This window comes from Neoarius graeffei, chromosome 6 (genome assembly GCF_027579695.1).
Source record: "Neoarius graeffei isolate fNeoGra1 chromosome 6, fNeoGra1.pri, whole genome shotgun sequence".
In the NCBI taxonomy this organism is placed as follows: domain Eukaryota; kingdom Metazoa; phylum Chordata; class Actinopteri; order Siluriformes; family Ariidae; genus Neoarius; species Neoarius graeffei.
Window position 1 is genome coordinate 23,011,314 of NC_083574.1, and position 19,214 is coordinate 23,030,527.

The 19,214-nt window shown below is 40.0% G+C and overlaps 1 protein-coding gene across 1 annotated transcript in view; it reads right to left on the reverse strand.

Annotated features, from left to right (window-relative positions):
* Positions 1-5,305: 5,305 nt before the first annotated feature.
* rnpepl1 (arginyl aminopeptidase like 1) overlaps positions 5,306-19,214 on the reverse strand; it is a 35,430-nt gene continuing 21,521 nt past the window's right edge. Inside the window, exons 5-11 of the mRNA XM_060923450.1 lie at positions 18,335-18,570; positions 16,293-16,406; positions 16,044-16,156; positions 13,654-13,762; positions 11,210-11,434; positions 10,454-10,596; positions 5,306-9,157 (exon numbers count right to left, since the gene is read on the reverse strand). Of these exons, the coding sequence (XP_060779433.1) occupies positions 8,891-9,157; positions 10,454-10,596; positions 11,210-11,434; positions 13,654-13,762; positions 16,044-16,156; positions 16,293-16,406; positions 18,335-18,570 (1,207 nt within the window). The 3' untranslated portion in view covers positions 5,306-8,890. The remainder of the gene's footprint in view (positions 9,158-10,453; positions 10,597-11,209; positions 11,435-13,653; positions 13,763-16,043; positions 16,157-16,292; positions 16,407-18,334; positions 18,571-19,214) is intronic.

Sequence of the window (19,214 nt, forward strand, 5' to 3'; positions counted from 1 at the left end):
CTGAAAAAACTTGGCATCTGGATTTCCCGGCAAACATTGATTTTTGTGACGTCAGGTGTGGGACGCCTCCTTCTGAATCCTACGCCAGCGCTGGTTTGTTTATGAGAAAACAACCTGGTGGTTTTCTGCAAATTTCTTCAATGTTATCACGTAATTATTAAAATGGCTAACAGATGTATCGTAGGAGGGTGTAGCAACACCACTCTTGATGGGATTAGTAGTCATCATTTTCCAAAAGACCAGACAATGAAAGAGAAATGGGAGCGCTTGGTCTACACAGGCTGTGCACTGAAACCGTGCAAGCTCGCTCAGCCTGCTGGTGCTTCCGCAGGTGACGTCACGAATCTGGCTCCAGACTCCCTTGGGATTTTTCCAGACGCGTTTTGTTATTTTATTTTTTTCTGCTGTAGACAGATAGCCTTGTGCAAAATTACCCTTCTGGATGAGTGTGTAAAGGGACATACTTTCATATTTAAAAAAAACTGAAATTGGTCCAGAATATGCCCTTTAAGTACGTACTCCTTGATTGTAAGTAACTGTAGTACATTCTAGGAGTATGTGAGCGAGTAGAAAAGACACAATTCGGACATACTCCACCGCTATCTTCCCCGTCCTCTGACCCGGATGACTGTAAATGACATGGATGCAATGAAGTTAAAGAAAACAAATTCTGCATCGGCAGAAATGTTGAAACAATTCCCAATACATTTGCAACAACTGGCTTTGCTTCAAACAGCCATCTTCTTCATTTATTCGGAGGATAGCATAGCATAGCCTGGTATGTTTGCATACGCCAGTTGTATGTAGTTGATCATCCAGGTGACTGAGTATTGAGTACTGAGTATTCAGACACCCTATATATTGCTTTTAGTGTACTAATAGTATGGAAGAATGCATATTCGGATGCGGCCTATATGTCGTTATGCAACATTTAACTCCAGTCCACTAATTTGATTGGTCGAGCCAAGAGTGCTGATATTTTGCATAACCGTACTGGGACGTTTCACTGTGTGTATCACTCCACTTGTCTCTATCCTCGACATAAAATTCCACTTCCTAGTTCGAAATGGTTCCAACAGTAGTGTTACTGATGTCATAAGCAGACATGGCAAATGATACTTTTCATGAATATAATGTTTGATTTAAATTATAAAAGATGGTCAGATTAAGATTAAAAGGAAGCTGGGGCGTCTACGGTCTCATGTCTATGACCGAATCACAGCTATCCTGATGTTCAACAACAGCACTCCCTTTCCTGTGATCTTGCTTCATTATGCTATACACTTCAATTTTCTTCAAAAAAAAATCTTATAAACACCACTAACTAGAGCGGAAACATAACAAACCATGCTGTAACAATATTCATAATCGAAGGAAATTTTACATATTTATACCTATCCCTAATTACAAGATATTACTGATATAGATTGTACACTAGAAAAAAAAATTACACAGAAATGTTTACCATTAAAACATGGTCTTTTCTTAATTAAACATCACAAATTATTTTCCAAAACAATTCTGTCTTGTAGATGTTTTCACACTGAAATAAATATTTTTCTTCTAAGAACATAAGGCTAGATTTGGTTTGTTTTATTAAGTATTGCAGATATGTGCATACTTAATTAGATGATTTGCATAAGCAAATAAGCATATTTTTTCCAAGTACAAATACAAAAATACTTGTAACAATTAGCAGGCAAATGGCAATTTGTTATCAGTTTATTGTTCTAATGTATTGCCTGAATTACAATTTTAAGCATCTCCTATAATTTCGATATAATCAAAAACTGCATCTGTTGCTTATTCATGTAACTCAGACATCAGTCAAATAAAACAATGGCGTAACCGAGTTATTCGTTGTAAATCATGAATGTGACTTTTAAGAAAACAGTGGACTTATAAATGTAATTTTTAAAAAACATAAGTCTAAATAAGGGCGGCACGGTGGTGTAGTGGTTAGCGCTGTCGCCTCACAGCAAGAAGGTCCTGGGTTCGAGCCCTGGGGCCGGCGAGGGCCTTTCTGTGTGGAGTTTGCATGTTCTCCCCGTGTCCGCGTGGGTTTCCTCCGGGTGCTCCGGTTTCCCCCACAGTCCAAAGACATGCAGGTTAGGTTAACTGGTGACTCTAAATTGACCGTAGGTGTGAATGTGAGTGTGAATGGTTGTCTGTGTCTATGTGTCAGCCCTGTGATGACCTGGCGACTTGTCCAGGGTGTACCCCGCCTTTCGCCCGTAGTCAGCTGGGATAGGCTCCAGCTTGCCTGCGACCCTGTAGAACAGGATAAAGCGGCTAGAGATAATGAGATGAGATGAAGTCTAAATAAACAAAACAAATTAAATACTAATTGTATCTACTAGACTGCTTTTTCCAGACTAACGGATTTAAAGACAATGTGAGAGTTTTATTAAATCTGGCAACCCTGACCAGATGTGCATGGAAGTGACATTGCGCCTCCTGTCGGTTTCTTTCACATGACCGCTTATTTAAATAAATCGATTTAAATTGTTGACTGCAATAAATCTCCATGATATAGTATTTCACAGATAGAGCATAAAAAATGTTTTCTGCCCACAATGCTTTGCATTTTATGTTCAATAAGGAGTCTGCTTAGATTATATTTTTCATTTAAGACTTTTATTTTTCTATACCAAAATAAAAAATAGATTGTGTACCAAATATGTAGCATCCATTTTATACATACACAGATTTACTGCACCTGTTGATCAGAAATAATGACTCATATTCTGGTATTTTATTAGACTGTATACTGAATTTTGCAGTGCAACTTTAGCAAATACGGTACACTGCCCTGCCAAAAAAAAAAAGTCACACACTGTAATATTTGGTTGGACCACCTTTAGCTTTGATTACAGTATGTATTCGCCATGGCATTGTTTCAATAAACTTATGCAATGTCACAACATTTATTTCAGTCTAGAGTTGTACTAATTTTTCACCAAGACCTTGTATTGAGGACAGGAAAGATTTTCCCAAAAGGTTTTCCAAAGATTCTCAATGAGGGTAAGGTTGGGACTCTATGGTGGCCAATTCATGTGTGAAAATGGTTCCTCATGCTTCCTGAACCACTCTTTCACAATCTGAGCCCTAATTTTATGCCCGTGCCATCAGGGAAGAAAAAAATCCACTGATGTGATAACCTGGTCATTCACTACATTCAGGTCACCACCATCTGACTTCATTTTATTGCCACATAACATTGCTGAGCCTTGACCTGACCAACTGAAGCAACCACAGATCATAACACTGCCTCCAGAGGCTTGTACAGTGGCTACTATGCATGATGGGTGCATCACTTCATGTGCTTCCCTTCTTACCCTGATGAATCTATTGTTCTGGAATAGAATAAATCTGGAATCATCAGATTACATGACCTTTTTCCGTTGCTCCCAGAGTCCAGTCTTTATGATCCCTTGCAAATTGAAGCCTTTTCTCCTGATTAGCCTCACTAACAAGTGGTTTTCTTCTGGCTACACAGCTGTTTAGTCCCAATCCTGTGAGTTCTCATCACATTGTGAGTGTGGAAATGCTCTTAATTTCACTATTAAATATACCCGTGAGTTCTGAGCAGTGATTTTATTTTATTTTATTTTATTTAGTACAACCCTGATTCCAAAACAGTTGGGACAAAGTACAAATTGTAAATAAAAATGGAATGCAATGATGTGGAAGTTTCAAAATTCCATATTTTATTCAGAATAGAACATAGATGACATATCAAATCTTTAAACTGAGAAAATGTATCATTTAAAGAGAAAAATTAGGTGATTTTAAATTTCATGACAACAACACATCTCAAAAAATTTGGGACAAGGCCATGTTTACCACTGTGAGACATCCCCTTTTCTCTTTACAACAGTCTGTAAACGTCTGGGGACCGAGGAGACAAGTTGCTCAAGTTTAGGGATAGGAATGTTAACCCATTCTTGTCTAATGTAGGATTCTAGTTGCTCAACTGTCTTAGGTCTTTTTTGTCGTATCTTCCGTTTTATGATGCGCCAAATGTTTTCTATGGGTGAAAGATCTGGACTGCAGGCTGGCCAGTTCAGTACCCGGACCCTTCTTCTATGCAGCCATGATGCTGTAATTGATGCAGTGTGTGGTTTGGCATTGTCATGTTGGAAAATGCAAGGTCTTCCCTGAAAGAGACGTCGTCTGGATGGGAGCATATGTTGCTCTAGAACCTGGATATACCTTTCAGCATTGATGGTGTCTTTCCAGATGTGTAAGCTGCCCATGCCACACGCACTAATGCAACCCCATACCATCAGAGATGCAGACTTCTGAACTGAGCACTGATAACAACTTGGGTCGTCCTTCTCCTCTTTAGTCCGAATGACACGGCGTCCCTGATTTCCATAAAGAACTTCAAATTTTGATTCGTCTGACCACAGAACAGTTTTCCACTTTGCCACAGTCCATTTTAAATGAGCCTTGGCCCAGAGAAGACGTCTGCACTTCTGGATCATGTTTAGATACGGCTTCTTCTTTGAACTATAGAGTTTTAGCTGGCAATGGCAGATGGCACGGTGAATTGTGTTCACAGATAATGTTCTCTGGAAATATTCCTGAGCCCATTTTGTGATTTCCAATACAGAAGCATGCCTGTATGTGATGCAGTGCCGTCTAAGGGCCCGAAGATCACAGGCACCCAGTATGGTTTTCCGGCCTTGACCCTTACGCACAGAGATTCTTCCAGATTCTCTGAATCTTTTGATGATATTATGCACTGTAGATGATGATATGTTCAAACTCTTTGCAATTTTACACTGTCGAACTCATTTCTGATATTGCTCCACTATTTGTCAGCACAGAATTAGGGGGATTGGTGATCTTCTTCCCATCTTTACTTCTGAGAGCTGCTGCCACTCCAAGATGCTCTTTTTATACCCAGTCATGTTAATGACCTATTGCCAATTGACCTAATGAGTTGCAATTTGGTCCTCCAGCTGTTCCTTTTTTGTACCTTTAACTTTTCCAGCCTCTTATTGCCCCTGTCCCAACTTTTTTGAGATGTGTTGCTGTCATGAAATTTCAAATGAACCAATATTTGGCATGAAATTTCAAAATGTCTCACTTTCGAGATTTGATATGTTGTCTATGTTCTATTGTGAATACAATATCAGTTTTTGAGATTTGTAAATTATTGCATTCCGTTTTTATTTATAATTTGTACTTTGTCCCAACTTTTTTGGAATCGGGGTTGTAATAATAGCAAATAATGAGAGCTTTGGGAAGTGAATAAGCTCTTATAAACAACAAACACACCTGAATACAACAATGCTCATTTTCATGACGTTTATTTTCTGTAAAACAGAAACCAAACCATTATTTGCTTGGCTTATTAAGGCCAGTGATGTTGATACACACACACACACACACACCAACTCATCTCGCATCCATCCAATGACATTTCCTTCAATAAATCTAACTCCACCAACCTCTTTTGCATTTAATGTGTTGCATTTATGCTGCATTCTCTCCTTTTTTAATATTAAAAGGCATTCAGGCTCACTAACAAAAATGACAACAATGGGGTTGAGGAAAAAAAAAAAGTGTTAACATGAAAATCTGTTCCATCACCATGATGTTAAAAACCTAAAGCAGCAAACCAAAGTTTTAATTAGCACACTTTTCTTATTCCTAATAAAAAAAAACAGACGAAAGAACGATGTGTATTAAAAGTGTGCGTGATGTACAAGAAACCTGCAGGAGATTTCTCTCCAACACTGATGTGCTCCAAACATGGCTTCAAGCACAACGAAGTCGCTGGTCATTTTGGGCAGCCACACTGATGAGTGTTGAGAAAGTTTTCTTTCAAAGGCACTGATGTGTCTCTGTTGCTTCAGCACCGACACACCTGAGAGTCGAATCGAAGTAAGATCAGGGAAAGGGGTTCAGATAATCAAACAAACCATTCAGGAAAGAGGAAAAAGAGTTTTTATCCAATTTGCATTCAGGGCGTCGTCCTCATGAGGAAGCCAGGCTCATTCAGGACTCCTCTGGAATATTACTTGATGGACGTGCTTTCACGTGACTTGATCGTTTGGCCAAAAATGAATTTAAACACCATTTCATCAGTCATCAGCTTTTAGTTTTGCACTGAAGCTTTGAACCAAAATGATCACACACTCACTTCAACACAAGTCAGTCGACTTAGTAAAATCTTTTGTACACAGTTTGCTAAAATACCAGAATAACTCATAGCAGTCTTTATTTAAAAAATAAATAAATGTGCAACACAGAGCTACAAGATCATCCAAATCACTTCTCACACACAATTCACAACCTTCAGATCAGAACTTTTTTTTACTCGCGCCGATGTTTGTGTGGATTAACACCAAATTATTTGCTATGGAAGAAGCATTTCTGGCTTTAAAGTGGTCTATTAAGGGAAAAATCCACCCTGAACGACTCTCTATAATTAACGTGATCATCAGTTTGGATCCAAGTTTTTCAGTGGCATATTGATGTTTTCACTTTCATTAATGGTACCCTACATTACCCACAATGCTGTTCCGACTCCTCACTGATAATGGTGCCAGTGGGCTTTAACCTTCACCTCATTTCTACTTAAAAAGAGTGATGCAGCAGTGCTTTAGTCCTTTAATCTGTCCAACTCTCTTGCTGCCTCTTCTGTGCGCTCTGCTCAAACAGATCAGCTTCGAACTCTTCAGTATTCAGGCTAATACCGCTGACAATGCCATCGTATTGATGAGCTCGTAGATCACTAACTAGCCGAGTCGTGTCTCTGCTGTAACTTGGCGTAACTGCGTTCTGGAACTCGGGAGTCCAACTTGTGCACCAATGTCTCCACTAACGTTTCATTAATATGAAACTGAATGTTGCTGGAAAATGGAGAGTGAGAAAAGCTAATGGTGAAATCTGACTTTTACACCTTATGTCTGAGATTGTTGAAAATATTTATCCTATTAAACACTATCGTATGGGCGCAACCAACAACAACATCGTCCTGTGATAGTGTAGCAGACAACCACTAAATTCTCATATAGCACCAACCAACAAATTAGCAGCAGAATCACTAATATTTCAATCTCAGCACATTTAATGTGTTTCAGGGTGGAGTAGTCCATTACCCACTTACTGCCCTTTGACGCTGGCGTGTGATTTAGGAATGTAGTTTGCACAATGCTAAACTGGAGGGCATAAGCATATATTGCACCTTGTAGGGCTCCAGCCTGAAGAAGGAGAAGCAGCAGCTAACTTCAGAAGAAGCAGCAGCAGCAGATCACTTCATAATAATAATAATAATAATAATAATAATGCAGATAATTTCATAATAATAATAATAATAATAATAATAGAGCAGATAATTTCAGAATAATAATAACAAGCTAACTTCAGAAGAAAAAGGAGAAGCTAATTTCAGAAAAAGAAGGAACAGCTAACTTCAGAAGAGGAAAAAGAAGCTAACTTCAGAAGAAGAAAAAGGAGAAGCAGCAGCTAACTTCAGAAAAAGAAGACAATGATGACGACAACAAAGCAGCTAATTTCAGAAGGAGAAGAAGCAGCAGCAGCTAACTTCAGGACACCAAACATGCCTCGGCTGATCATCCAAATCCACATTAAAAGGAAAACTGTGTACCTTTCATTTTTGGCCAAAGTATATCTTTAATCCATGAGCAGCTTTCATGTGTCATTAGCTGGCTTTTAAGTCCAGTCTCTGATTGGGAGTCCATTACTAGTCACATCATGTGATCTGAGGTCAGTGGCACATGTGAGTTTTCAAGGGTGCAAAACATTCAAATAGGTGCATAGGCAGAGTGCAAACGCCAACACACACACACACACACACACACACCCCAACATGGAATTATCAGATGGCAATCTGTAACTGACATCCATAATGCACCCTCATACACACTAATATTTGAGATTTATTTATTTAACAGTTATCCCATGAAATCGAGTCGTGCGTGAGCTGATAGCCTATAAGGCACGTAGCGCCTAGTTGGCTATAAGCCATGTATGACAAGATTGAGTGGAATAACTGTTTTATTCTATCCACATTCACTGGATTTTGAGAAACACAGCATTTTTTTTTTTTTTTGCAAATTTGATAAATAAAAACTTTATACAAAACAACCGACAAAATCATTTCCACTTAGAATGTACACGAACCGGCAAAATGACAGGAGCAATTTGAGAAAAAGGCTATAATAATAATAATAATAATAATATTTATCAAAAAAAAATTACGTTTTTATCATAAAATATTTTAATTCCGTATTTTGTTCCTGTTTTTTGGTATTTTTTGAGGTTTTGTTTGAGTATTTTTATTTCGTCCTTGGCTGGTTCAGTAACACGCTCTGCCATTTTCTTCTTTAGAGGTTTTTTTTTTGGCAGTTGGCAAACCAACTTAAAGGTGCATTACCATCACCAACTGGGTTGGAGTGTAGAACAGGAGATAGCTGGGGGTGGGGTGGACTATATTATTTTAGCCAGTTCTGTTTCTTTTAAATACTTGATAAAGTGATATATCTGACTTGATGCGCTCTACCATTTTGTTTTTCTCTACTCATGGTACATGAGCTGATATCCTAGTAGTACAGTAGCCAGAGTGTGCGATTACTCCTATCCAGTGAATGTGGACAGAATTGGAGGAAAAAAAAAATGTATATCATCTTTATACACAGTCCATGATGTCTGTCCCCCACTTTATTCCACAAAACCTGAGCAGCTTGAATGTGAATATTGAAGGTTTGAAGGTGCATGTAAAAATCCCAGTGTTGAAGAGTGCACACACGCGCATGCACACATGTGCGCGCACACACCATCCTCCTGTGATGGGCTTCTCCACTCACTTCTCAGTTCACTTACTCTGCATCTCCTGCAACTCTCTAAAGTGTCATGCAGATACATTGACATCCAGCAAGGCCATGGTCCCATTAGTGGGTGGGTCTGAGGGTGGCGAGGGAGTGGACTCGGATGGGCCAACCAGGGCCGGAGTGCTAGAGGTGCTTGCTGCACTGCTTTGGAATAGAATCTGCTGCAGTGCTTTGCGCAGGTTGGGGTGTAAACGGTCCTGTGTTTGGTAGAACACCTCGACAGCGAAACACTTCAGAACTCCTCCACACAGGTCCTCATACAGAGGCACTGTATACATGCGTGAGGTCTGCAGAGATGGACAGCAACAGAAGGAAGGTGGTTACGGCATTTATAAAAACAAATTTAAAAATAAAATAAAAAATGAATAAAAAACCCCCGGCATCACTGACATGTGAATTGTTCTAGTGTGAACTCGTACAGCAGTTTTAATAAAAGCTCCATAGGAGGAATATATAGTTACAGATTTAGATCTAACGAAAAATTGCAGGAAACGCTAAAACTTCTAGTTAATGTACACGGACATGCCAGGAAACCCCCCCATAAAGCAGCTTCATCTCAGGAGCATGTCCATGACTTAATCAGTCTGTCTAATTGAAAGCACATGAAACGAAAGGAATGTAGAGGAATCAGGTCAGAATAGAAAAAAACAAACATGTTGAGGAGGAAAAGAGGAAGCAGAACAGTGGGAAGTGGTGAAGATAATGAGGGATAAATTAAAGAGAACACCTCTAGGCTTAAAAGTAACATAACATTAGTTCTACTTTATTGTTTTACAGAGCTGTGTAGTCTTGATCTACCAAGCAGACAGAATATAACACTTAATTTTATACATTATTTTACACACAACCACCAGACCTACAGTATGGATTAAGGTAAATATGTTTGATCTGGGAGTTTGCATGTTCTCCCCGTTTGCGTGGGTTTCCTCCGGGTGCTCCGGTTTCCCCCGCAGTCCAAAGACATGCAGGTTAGGCTAACTGGTGGCTCTAACTTGACTGTAGGTGTGAATGTGAGTGTGAATGGTTGTTTGTCTCCATGTGTCAGCCCTGCAATGACCTGGCGACTTGTCCAAGGTGTACCCCGCCTCTCGCCCATAGTCAGCTGGGATAGGCTCCAGCTTGCCCGCGACCCTGCACAGGATAAGCGGTTACAGATAATGGATGTTTGATCTGTATAAAATCCTTGTTTAGAACAGACTAGATCGAAATCCCACAGTCAGAAACCAGCTGCCAACCTGGACAAACAGTGACTGCTGAATAATCAAGAGCACAAGATGGATCAACAAGCATCAGAAAAAGAAAAAAAAAAAAATAGAGACAGCCACAACAGCGCACAAAGTTCAACATCTACTCGAGAACTTTTGCATGACATCAAGAACACCCTTATTATCATCATCATCTATTTTTTTAAAGCAATATTATCCAGAAGCTCCAATAATGTAGCCTTGTCTCCAAGCTAGGCAAGATGGCTGCAGAATCTCTATTGCTGACATAGCGCAGAGCTGGGAGACTCTATAAGACATCCGAGACAGTAATGAGAGACTCAGAGAGAGAAGGCTTCATTTGATACTGTATATACTCACATGTTTGTGCAGGAAACTGCGAACACGATGCAGATCAGGATAGAAGCTGTTCCTCACTACGACCTGCAACCAGCGAATCTGCACCTCAGCATTCATGCCATCCAGCAGAACAGAGTAACAGCTCGACAGGAGACTCATCACTTCTGCAGAGCCAGAAGAAGAGAGAATCGGTATATATTAAAGCCCTGAGCACAGCAACTCAATGTTCTCTCCCCAAACAAAACAGAAGAACAAGCAGAAGCGCAAATCTCTGCCAAGGATAATAGTCGACTCTTCTACGATATGCAAATCTGGAACCACAAACACTTAATGTCTGGATATATTTCCAAAATTATTACAATTATGTGCCTACATGTGTATCCCAGAGGATTACTGGTACCCATGAATGCTTACTGTCATATGGGGTTGTCATATTTCTACACTGGCTATGTTTTGCCACTATTGAACTGTACTGCCATCTACTGGATTTTAAGATGTATGGTATTTTTGAGTGCAGACTTCTGCCAAGGCCAAATGCCATATCTCGCAACATTAGCAAAAGTGAAAACAAGTTCATGGATCCACCCCAAAATTTAATGGGTTCATCCTTGGCCTGTGCTACAGCCTTCCACCAACTTTCATGGAAATAGGGTCTGCAGGTTTTGCGCAATCCTGCTTGAAGCCAGACAAATAAAATGCACTGAAAACATAACCTCCTTTGAGGAGGTAACTAAGAGTCCATCCATGTCCGTCCATGTGCAAGAAGTGAGCATTCACCTTGTGGCAGAGGTGAGCGGTCCAGCAATCGGTCCAGGAAGAGAACGGTTTGGAAGGTGCTCCATGTGGAGAGGTCAAAGTTTGCAATGACTTGGTGGTCAGGCGAGTCCATGCCCCAGAGTTCACAGAGGTGCTGGACAGGCCCAGTCAACATGCCACCAGCAGAAAGATCTGGCTCACACAGAGGAGGGCCACACTCATTCAGCCAGCGCTCAAACTCCAATCCTGAGAAAAAGGAGAGAGAGAAAAATAACCATTTCATTGACTATCCATCTCTCGCACTACTCAGACTCTCTGCTAGATGTTATGAAAGAAAATATGCAGAGAGTGTCATACATATTTAAATCTACTTATGTGAAAAACAGAGGAGCAAAGATGGGCCGAGCATCTCCAGTTTATTAACAAATGCATGAGAAAATTACTGAAATGTTTAAAAACAATGTTCCTCAAAGAAAAATAGGAAGGAATTTGGATATTTCATCTTCTATGATGTATATTATCATTCAATGAATCTGGAGGAATTTTGATGCATTAAGGGCACAAGCCTAAGCTGAACACTGGTGATCTCTGATCCCTCAGACGGCACTGCATCAAGAAACGTCATTCATCAGTGGCGAACCATTACTATTAGAGCTGAGACTTCAGCTCAGCCAAAATTTAGCCAGACACACCAAAAGAGCAGCAGGGCAAAGGATTTTGCAAGGGCTTAGCGGCAGGCTGCCAGGTAGCTCCGTTGTGTGTAGTTATCGATGTTGATTTTAAAAGTAACCAAGTAAATTACATCCGGAAATGAATATTTAAATATGAGTGAAAAACACTGTTGTGAGCGTGCATGGAAGAGGAGTCTGGAGACAGAAGTCTTAGTTTCTCGGTCGTTAGCCTGTGCTACTTGCTCTCGGTAACACTAGCTTGACCGCTTTATTAGCATTTGCTAACACTACTGATGAACGCTACACCAGCTGGAAGACTACTTCACTGTCATGCTGATGGCACAGAGTCGTAGTTAAGCTAGCGTTGGCCTTCAAGAAGGCCTAGGGTGATACATTTTTGGTCCCTCATACTATAAATCAAAATCTGATTGGTTAATTCATCTGTCACTCCCTCCATAAACATACACTGCCATGGCCTTCTGTCCCGGCAATGAAGTCCTAACCAATGAGTGAGCCAGCTCTAATCAAATCAAATCAAGTTTATTTGTATAGCGCTTTTAACAATAAACATTGTCGCAAAGCAGCTTTACAGAATTTGAACGACTTAAAACATGAGCTAATTTTATCCCTAATCTATCCCCAATGAGCAAGCCTGTGGCGACGGTGGCAAGGAAAAACTCCCTCAGACGACATGAGAGAAGAAACCTCGAGAGGAACCAGACTCAAAAGGGAACCCATCCTCATTTGGGCAACAACAGACAGCCTGACTATAATATTAACAGTTTTAACAGGTATAACCCTCAACTGTCCTCATGGGGCCGTCCTTCATAGGAGCGGTGCGATAAAACTCCGACCAGACACAGGGCACCAGGATGGATCAAGCAGATCCGAGGGGCAGAAGAGGCCAGCATCTCAATCCCAGGATCAACATGTAACTCAGAGGGACAGATTGGGGGGGGGGAGCTCTATTTTTTTTAAATTATGCTCTTTTTTTTATTAATTAGGATAAAATACAAATAAACTTGATTTGATTTGATTAGAGCTGGCTCTAAACCCTTCTCAGCCTAGAGACAACAAACAAACAAAAAAAACTCATTGGATAAGTCTATTTTAATGTTTTCAGGATAGGAACCCTTTCATTTCTGAAACAAATTTGATAGAAAATGAGGCCAAATTAGAAGAGAATAATTATAAAAGAATGAAAGAAATTAAAGATAACATTTGAAACGTTGATACGTTTAGGCCTTCTCTGAAGGCCCCCCTCTGTCATTCATCTATAGCTGATATAACCACATGGGCTTGAAATTACTTTGACAAACCTTTGTCATGCACTACAATACTGAGTTACATGCACAAACACCAGTTAAAAACTTTACTGTGCAAAAAGGAAGCCTTATGTTTTTTTTAATAACCCTGTATGTATAATTTTGACCCTGTATTGATTTAAGAAAACCACAAACAAATTCAAAACTTGTGCACCATTTTTTCTATTAAAAATGTATTTTGTGCAATCATTCTGCCAGAGAAATAGAACAATTCAAAGAAATCATGAACTGAATCAATATTGCCATGACATTCATGTCCGTGTATGTAAACTTCTGACCAGAACTGTAAGTGGAGAAAAAAAAAAAATAAAGTGAGTGATGACTAATTAAAGATCGTTTGCAGTAAACCATATCTGCAATCATTTAGGAAGAACCCATGGTGTATTTACACTTAAAATATGGACCAATGAGAACAGTTACAAGGAAAAAGCTAAAATACATTTTTAAAAAATGTGCATGCATGACTTACCCTCTCGCTGTGCTACACAGCTCTCCTTCAGCTCAGGAAAGAAGCCCAGGAAGAAATCGAGCAGGTCCTGAGCAACCACACTGCTGAACCTGAACTGCTCGATGTAGGCCTACACAAAGGAGAGAATTACTGCCGTGTGTGTAGATGTGTGCATGCGTGTTCCACAGCTCTCAGAATTTTTAACCCATTTTGGTGTTAAAGCACTTTCCAAGGCCACTTATAAATATCACACAGAATTATTTTCTGAGTATACTCCAACCATACAAATATTAGACACACATGCACCATCATTTATTTACAGCTTTTTATTCCTGAACATTCCACCAACAGAAGCCACAGTAACACCCGAAACCCCTCTGCTCACTCGGCCTCTTTGTCCCTGATCACAAGCAAAATTGCATCTAGCTCGAATTTATTTGGGCTTTTACACACACACACACACACACACACACACACACACACACACACACACACACACAATTTTAGTAATAGTGTGGTAATGATGAGTAATTCCACATTGTCTATTTAAATGGACAAAAGAATGAGAATTAACAGCACTGCAATCATGATCTACACCTAAAACTTGGAAAAGGTTGGCAAAAGGTATTTTTGTCAAATTAACACACTTACCCTTTTCAATATTAACACCTGAACAACATTTTTTACAATTTTATTTCCAGATTTTACATTCCATCCATCCATTATCCATAACCGTTTATTCTGTGCAGGGTCGCAGGCAAGCTGGAGCCTATCCCAGCTGACTATGGGCGAGAGGCGGGGTACACCCTAGACAAGTTGCCAGGTCATCACAGGGCTGACACAGAGATAAACCACCATTCACACTCACATTCACACCTACGGTCAATTTAGCACCACCAATTAGCCTAACCTGCATGTCTTTGGACTGTAGGGGAAAACAGAGCACCCGGAGGAAACCCATGCAGACATGGGGAGAACATGCAATTTCCACACAGAAAGGCCCCTGTCAGCCACTGGGCTGGAACCCAGAACCTTCTTGCTGTGAGACGACAGTGCTAACCACTACACCACCATGCTGCCAGATTTTACATTATAAATAGAAAATAAGTTAATCCAATCTTGCCAAGCTTCACAGATAAATCCTACAAGACTGAAATGCTTAAAAAACAACAACAAAAAACAAAACAAAACCCCACCTAACCATGGCTCAATGACAACAGTAAAGCTAATTTTAACAAACCGGATTTAAATAGTGATGTTCTTGCAGGTTGTAGTGCCATACTCTGCTCATCAGTGTAGCTTTTTAAACTTCTAAAAATAGGTACACACCACACCATGACTTGCAACTACTCATGAGCACCGTTCTGTCATTCCTACATACTTTTTTTTTTTTTAAAGAACGGCGGAAGCCGTGGCCTAATGGTTAGAGAAGTAACTTTGAGACCAAAAAGGTTGCTGGTTCGAATCTCTGAGCCACCAGGATTGGCTGAAGTGCCCTTGAGCAAGGCACCTAACCCCCAACTGCTCCAGCAAGAGTGGTGGTGTATCTTGTGTCTGATTAGCCAAAGAAAAACTGATGTGATGATTAGTTCAGGCAGTGCCAGGACAAAACTTAAAAAAAAAAAAATTCTGGAATTAGTGCTGTTTAAGCAATTGTTTAAATGGCTGATGAGATGCCGGTGGTGTCAATAAATACACTACCGTTCAAAGGTTTGGGGTCACCCAGACAATTTTGTGTTTTCCATGAAAAGTCACACTTTTATTTACCACCATAAGTTGTAAAATATATAGAAAATATAGTCAAGACATTTTTCTGGCCATTTTGAGCATTTAATCAACCCCACAAATGTGATGCTCCAGAAACTCAATCTGCTCAAAGGAAGGTCAGTTTTATAGCTTGTCTAAAGAGCTAAACTGTTTTCAGCTGTGCTAACATGATTGTACAAGGGTTTTCTAATCACCCATTAGCCTTCTGAGGCAATGAGCAAACACATTGTACCATTAGAACACTGGAGTGAGAGTTGCTGGAAATGGGCCTCTATACACCTATGGAGATATTGCACCAAAAACCAGACATTTGCAGCTAGAATAGTCATTTACCACATTAGCAATGTATAGAGTGTATTTCTGATTAGTTTAAAGTGATCTTCATTGAAAAGAACAGTGCTTTTCTTTCAAAAATAAGGAAATTTCAAAGTGACCCCAAACTTTTGAACGGTAGTGTATGCTCTCTCTCTCACACAGTTCTGATCAAGGAGCTTTTGGCGACAGGAGGGATCTCAAAGCTACTATTGGTAAATGTGTAATGTGTTAGATTTTTAGTATCACAAAGACTTTTTTTCAACATTTGAAATTGTTTTCGCAGAAGCTTTAAGCATCAAACATGCATATTCTATTCTCATGGCACTTACTTTGAGGAAAGTGTCAAATCTTTTGATGTCACCGCACAGCTGTGAGAGGTACGAGACAAAGCAAAAGCCTTTCTCATAGGTGAACAGGTTCATCAGACTGCTGGGGTTAACTCCTACAAGGTGAGAGAGAGAGAGAGAAAAACCACTGATTGATTAAGAGTGAAATGAGCAGTGACATTTGATTTTTAGTGACAAATTAAACAAACTTGTGAAAACGTTTAGTAGACATTATGCTTAAGGTTTTGTTACCTGGCTCAAACTTGGCTTGCAGCTTGCTCACTGGATTGTTGTCTCCTAGGAGACGCATTTGTCTGTGCAGCGCGTCCAAACGGAAGACCGTCTCCAGACATGTGAGGGCTTCACCTGTAGAAACGAAAAGCCCAAATTACTGAAAGGACACACCCTTTTCACTGTGTGAAAACGTAGCCGTTATACTGAAACAGCTGTAAAAACGACAGGCTCTCGAGTTTCGTTGGTGGTCACAGGTAAACAATTGTGACCCTTTCTGCCCTGAGAAACACAGGATGAGTAACACCAACATCCTGGATACACTGAATATAGTTTGGGGGAAATTAAAATGTTTGCCAATGCTCCCTGACCCTAAATGTGCTCATTTGCATACATATACAATGTATGCAGCCTATAGACCTTTCAAAAAATGATCACCAGTAGGAGAGCATTATAGTGTGTGACAGCATTTTTGATTTCTTTTAACAGGCTGCAGTGTACACTCACTGGCCACTTTAATAGGAACTTGTTCTTGATTCTAAGATCCCTGGTTCTTGGCTGGCAGGAGTGGAACCCAATGTGGTCTTCTGCGATTGCATGCCGAGATGCTTTTCTGCTCACTACAGTTGTACAGAGTGATTATACGAGTTACTATATCCTTCCTGGCAGCTCGAACCAATCTGGCCATTTTCCTCTGACCTCTCTTATCAACAAGACGTTTCCACCCACAAAACTGTTGCTCAATGTTTTTTGCACCATTCTGTGTAAACTCTAGAGACTGTTGTGTGTGAAAACCTCAGGAGATCAGCAGTTTCTGAAAAACTCAAACCAGTCCATCTGGCACCAACACCCATGCCACTGTGAAAGTCACAGAGATCACAATTTTTCGCATTCTGATGTTTGACGTGAACATTAACTGAAGCTCTTGATTTGTATCTGCATGATTTTATGCATTGTGCTGCTGTCACGGGATTGGCCGATTAGATAACTGCATAAAACAGCAGGTGTATCTCAAAGCGGCCAGTGAGCATGTGTATATATAATGGGAGTAATTTATCAAGCTGTGATCCGGGAGCTGCGAGTTGGCAACTCTACTGTAAATAACTGCTGTATTATATATATTTGATATGTTTGTAAAATGTATATTGATATGAAAATGCTCCAAAACAAATGCAGCAGTTAAGACAAATAAAATTAGCCAATCGATTAGGAAAAAAAATAATGGAAGAATGTGCATCTGCAGTATTTGGTGCACTACAGTGGCTGAATTGCTCTGTTAGAAGAGTTAGCACATGGTACACTTATGCCAGGGTCAAACAACACGAATTTAGCATGATTTTGACACAATTTTATCATAGCTGACAGATTTCCAGCATCAGGCCCAAATACAAACATCTAGAAGAATAAATAGGCCTTGCAGTGTGACATAATTGAAGAACAGTGATGTAATGTCTGAGACGCCCCATAACTCCCCAGCATACCAGAATTATTTTTGTATTTTCTCACCTAGTTTGACAATGCCTATGACGTTTTTTCTGGACCCTGATAGTTTCTTGACCTTCCTCCCTGACAACCCCAAAGGATATGAACAATGATTGGTTCTGGTCAAACTTGTCGTCTTGCCAGTCTCCTGACCAAGATATAACAAAAAGGTATGGCACCGTGATTGCCTAATCTGACATGGTAACCATCGTGAAAGACAAAAATATCTTGTAGTCTGATCCCGGAATTAGGAGGAGAATTCTTTCAACATTTAGGTGTCAATTTGTTGTTTTCAGCTCTCTGTGAGCTTTGGCTTTTGTAGATTTTGTGGGCATTGCTAAATATAAATCAGCTGTGTCATGAGAGCGAGTGGTTGGCATTTATCAACATACATGAGCACAAAGAAAATCAGCATTACTGAAACTTTTGTAAATCTGGGGAGAATTTTAGTATGGTTTGTTCTATGAAAACATTTGCATACTACTTTACGAAAAGATTATTAAATGAGGCCCAATACCAGATTATGCAGTAGTGTTTTTCTGTACACTGGAGAGATCTGTGCTGTGTGTTTATGTGTGTACCATAAACCTCTGTAGTGATGCGTCTCTGTGCGTACGTGGCCAGTCCCTCACTGAGCCACATCTCCTCCCAGGTGGCGTTAGTGACAGCATTTCCGAACCAGCCATGAGCGATCTCATGAATGACGTCAATCAGCAGGAACTCCTGGCTCTCCAGAATGGAGGAGATGATAAATGTGAGACACGGGTTCTCCATCGCCACAATAGGGAATGAAGGGGGGAGGAATACAATGTCGTACCTGTGGAGAGAAATCACATGCAATACAAACCGTTAGGGTATGTACATAATATAATCATAAATCCTAACACTCAAAAGATTTCATTAGTTTTTAGAAGGGCTGAAATAACATCAACAAAAGTGATCCAAACTCGAAAAACAGTTGCCAACAAATTTCTTTATTAATTATTTGGAATCATTCATTTGTTGAAAAGTCAGAAACAGTGGAATATCTGTGTCCTTATTTGGTTTATCTAGCTTATGACTCATTTAAAGTGCTGATGACACGTTTCTGACATCTTTGGCGATGTTTTATAATATAAAAAGTAATTCCCGATGATCCATATATTAATTCACGAAGGCGCCTATTTTACAAGTTATGATAAAAAACGCGACTATTTGGGCAAATTTGACGGGGCTGCAGCACCCAGGAGACGAAAGACGAGGAGGAGCTATATGACGTCAGCGAAAGAACCTTCCTCCTAACTTACCAGTTTGTTGTTGATGCGACAGGAGTTCAGTTTGCCATTATTAGTATTATTATTATACATTTTATATATATGTTATTATGCCTTCGCGTTGTGTTGCCGGCTTTTGCTCCAAAACCTACAAGGATGGGTTAAGTTTATTCAAGTTTCCCAGAGATCCCGAGCTGCATGCGAAGTG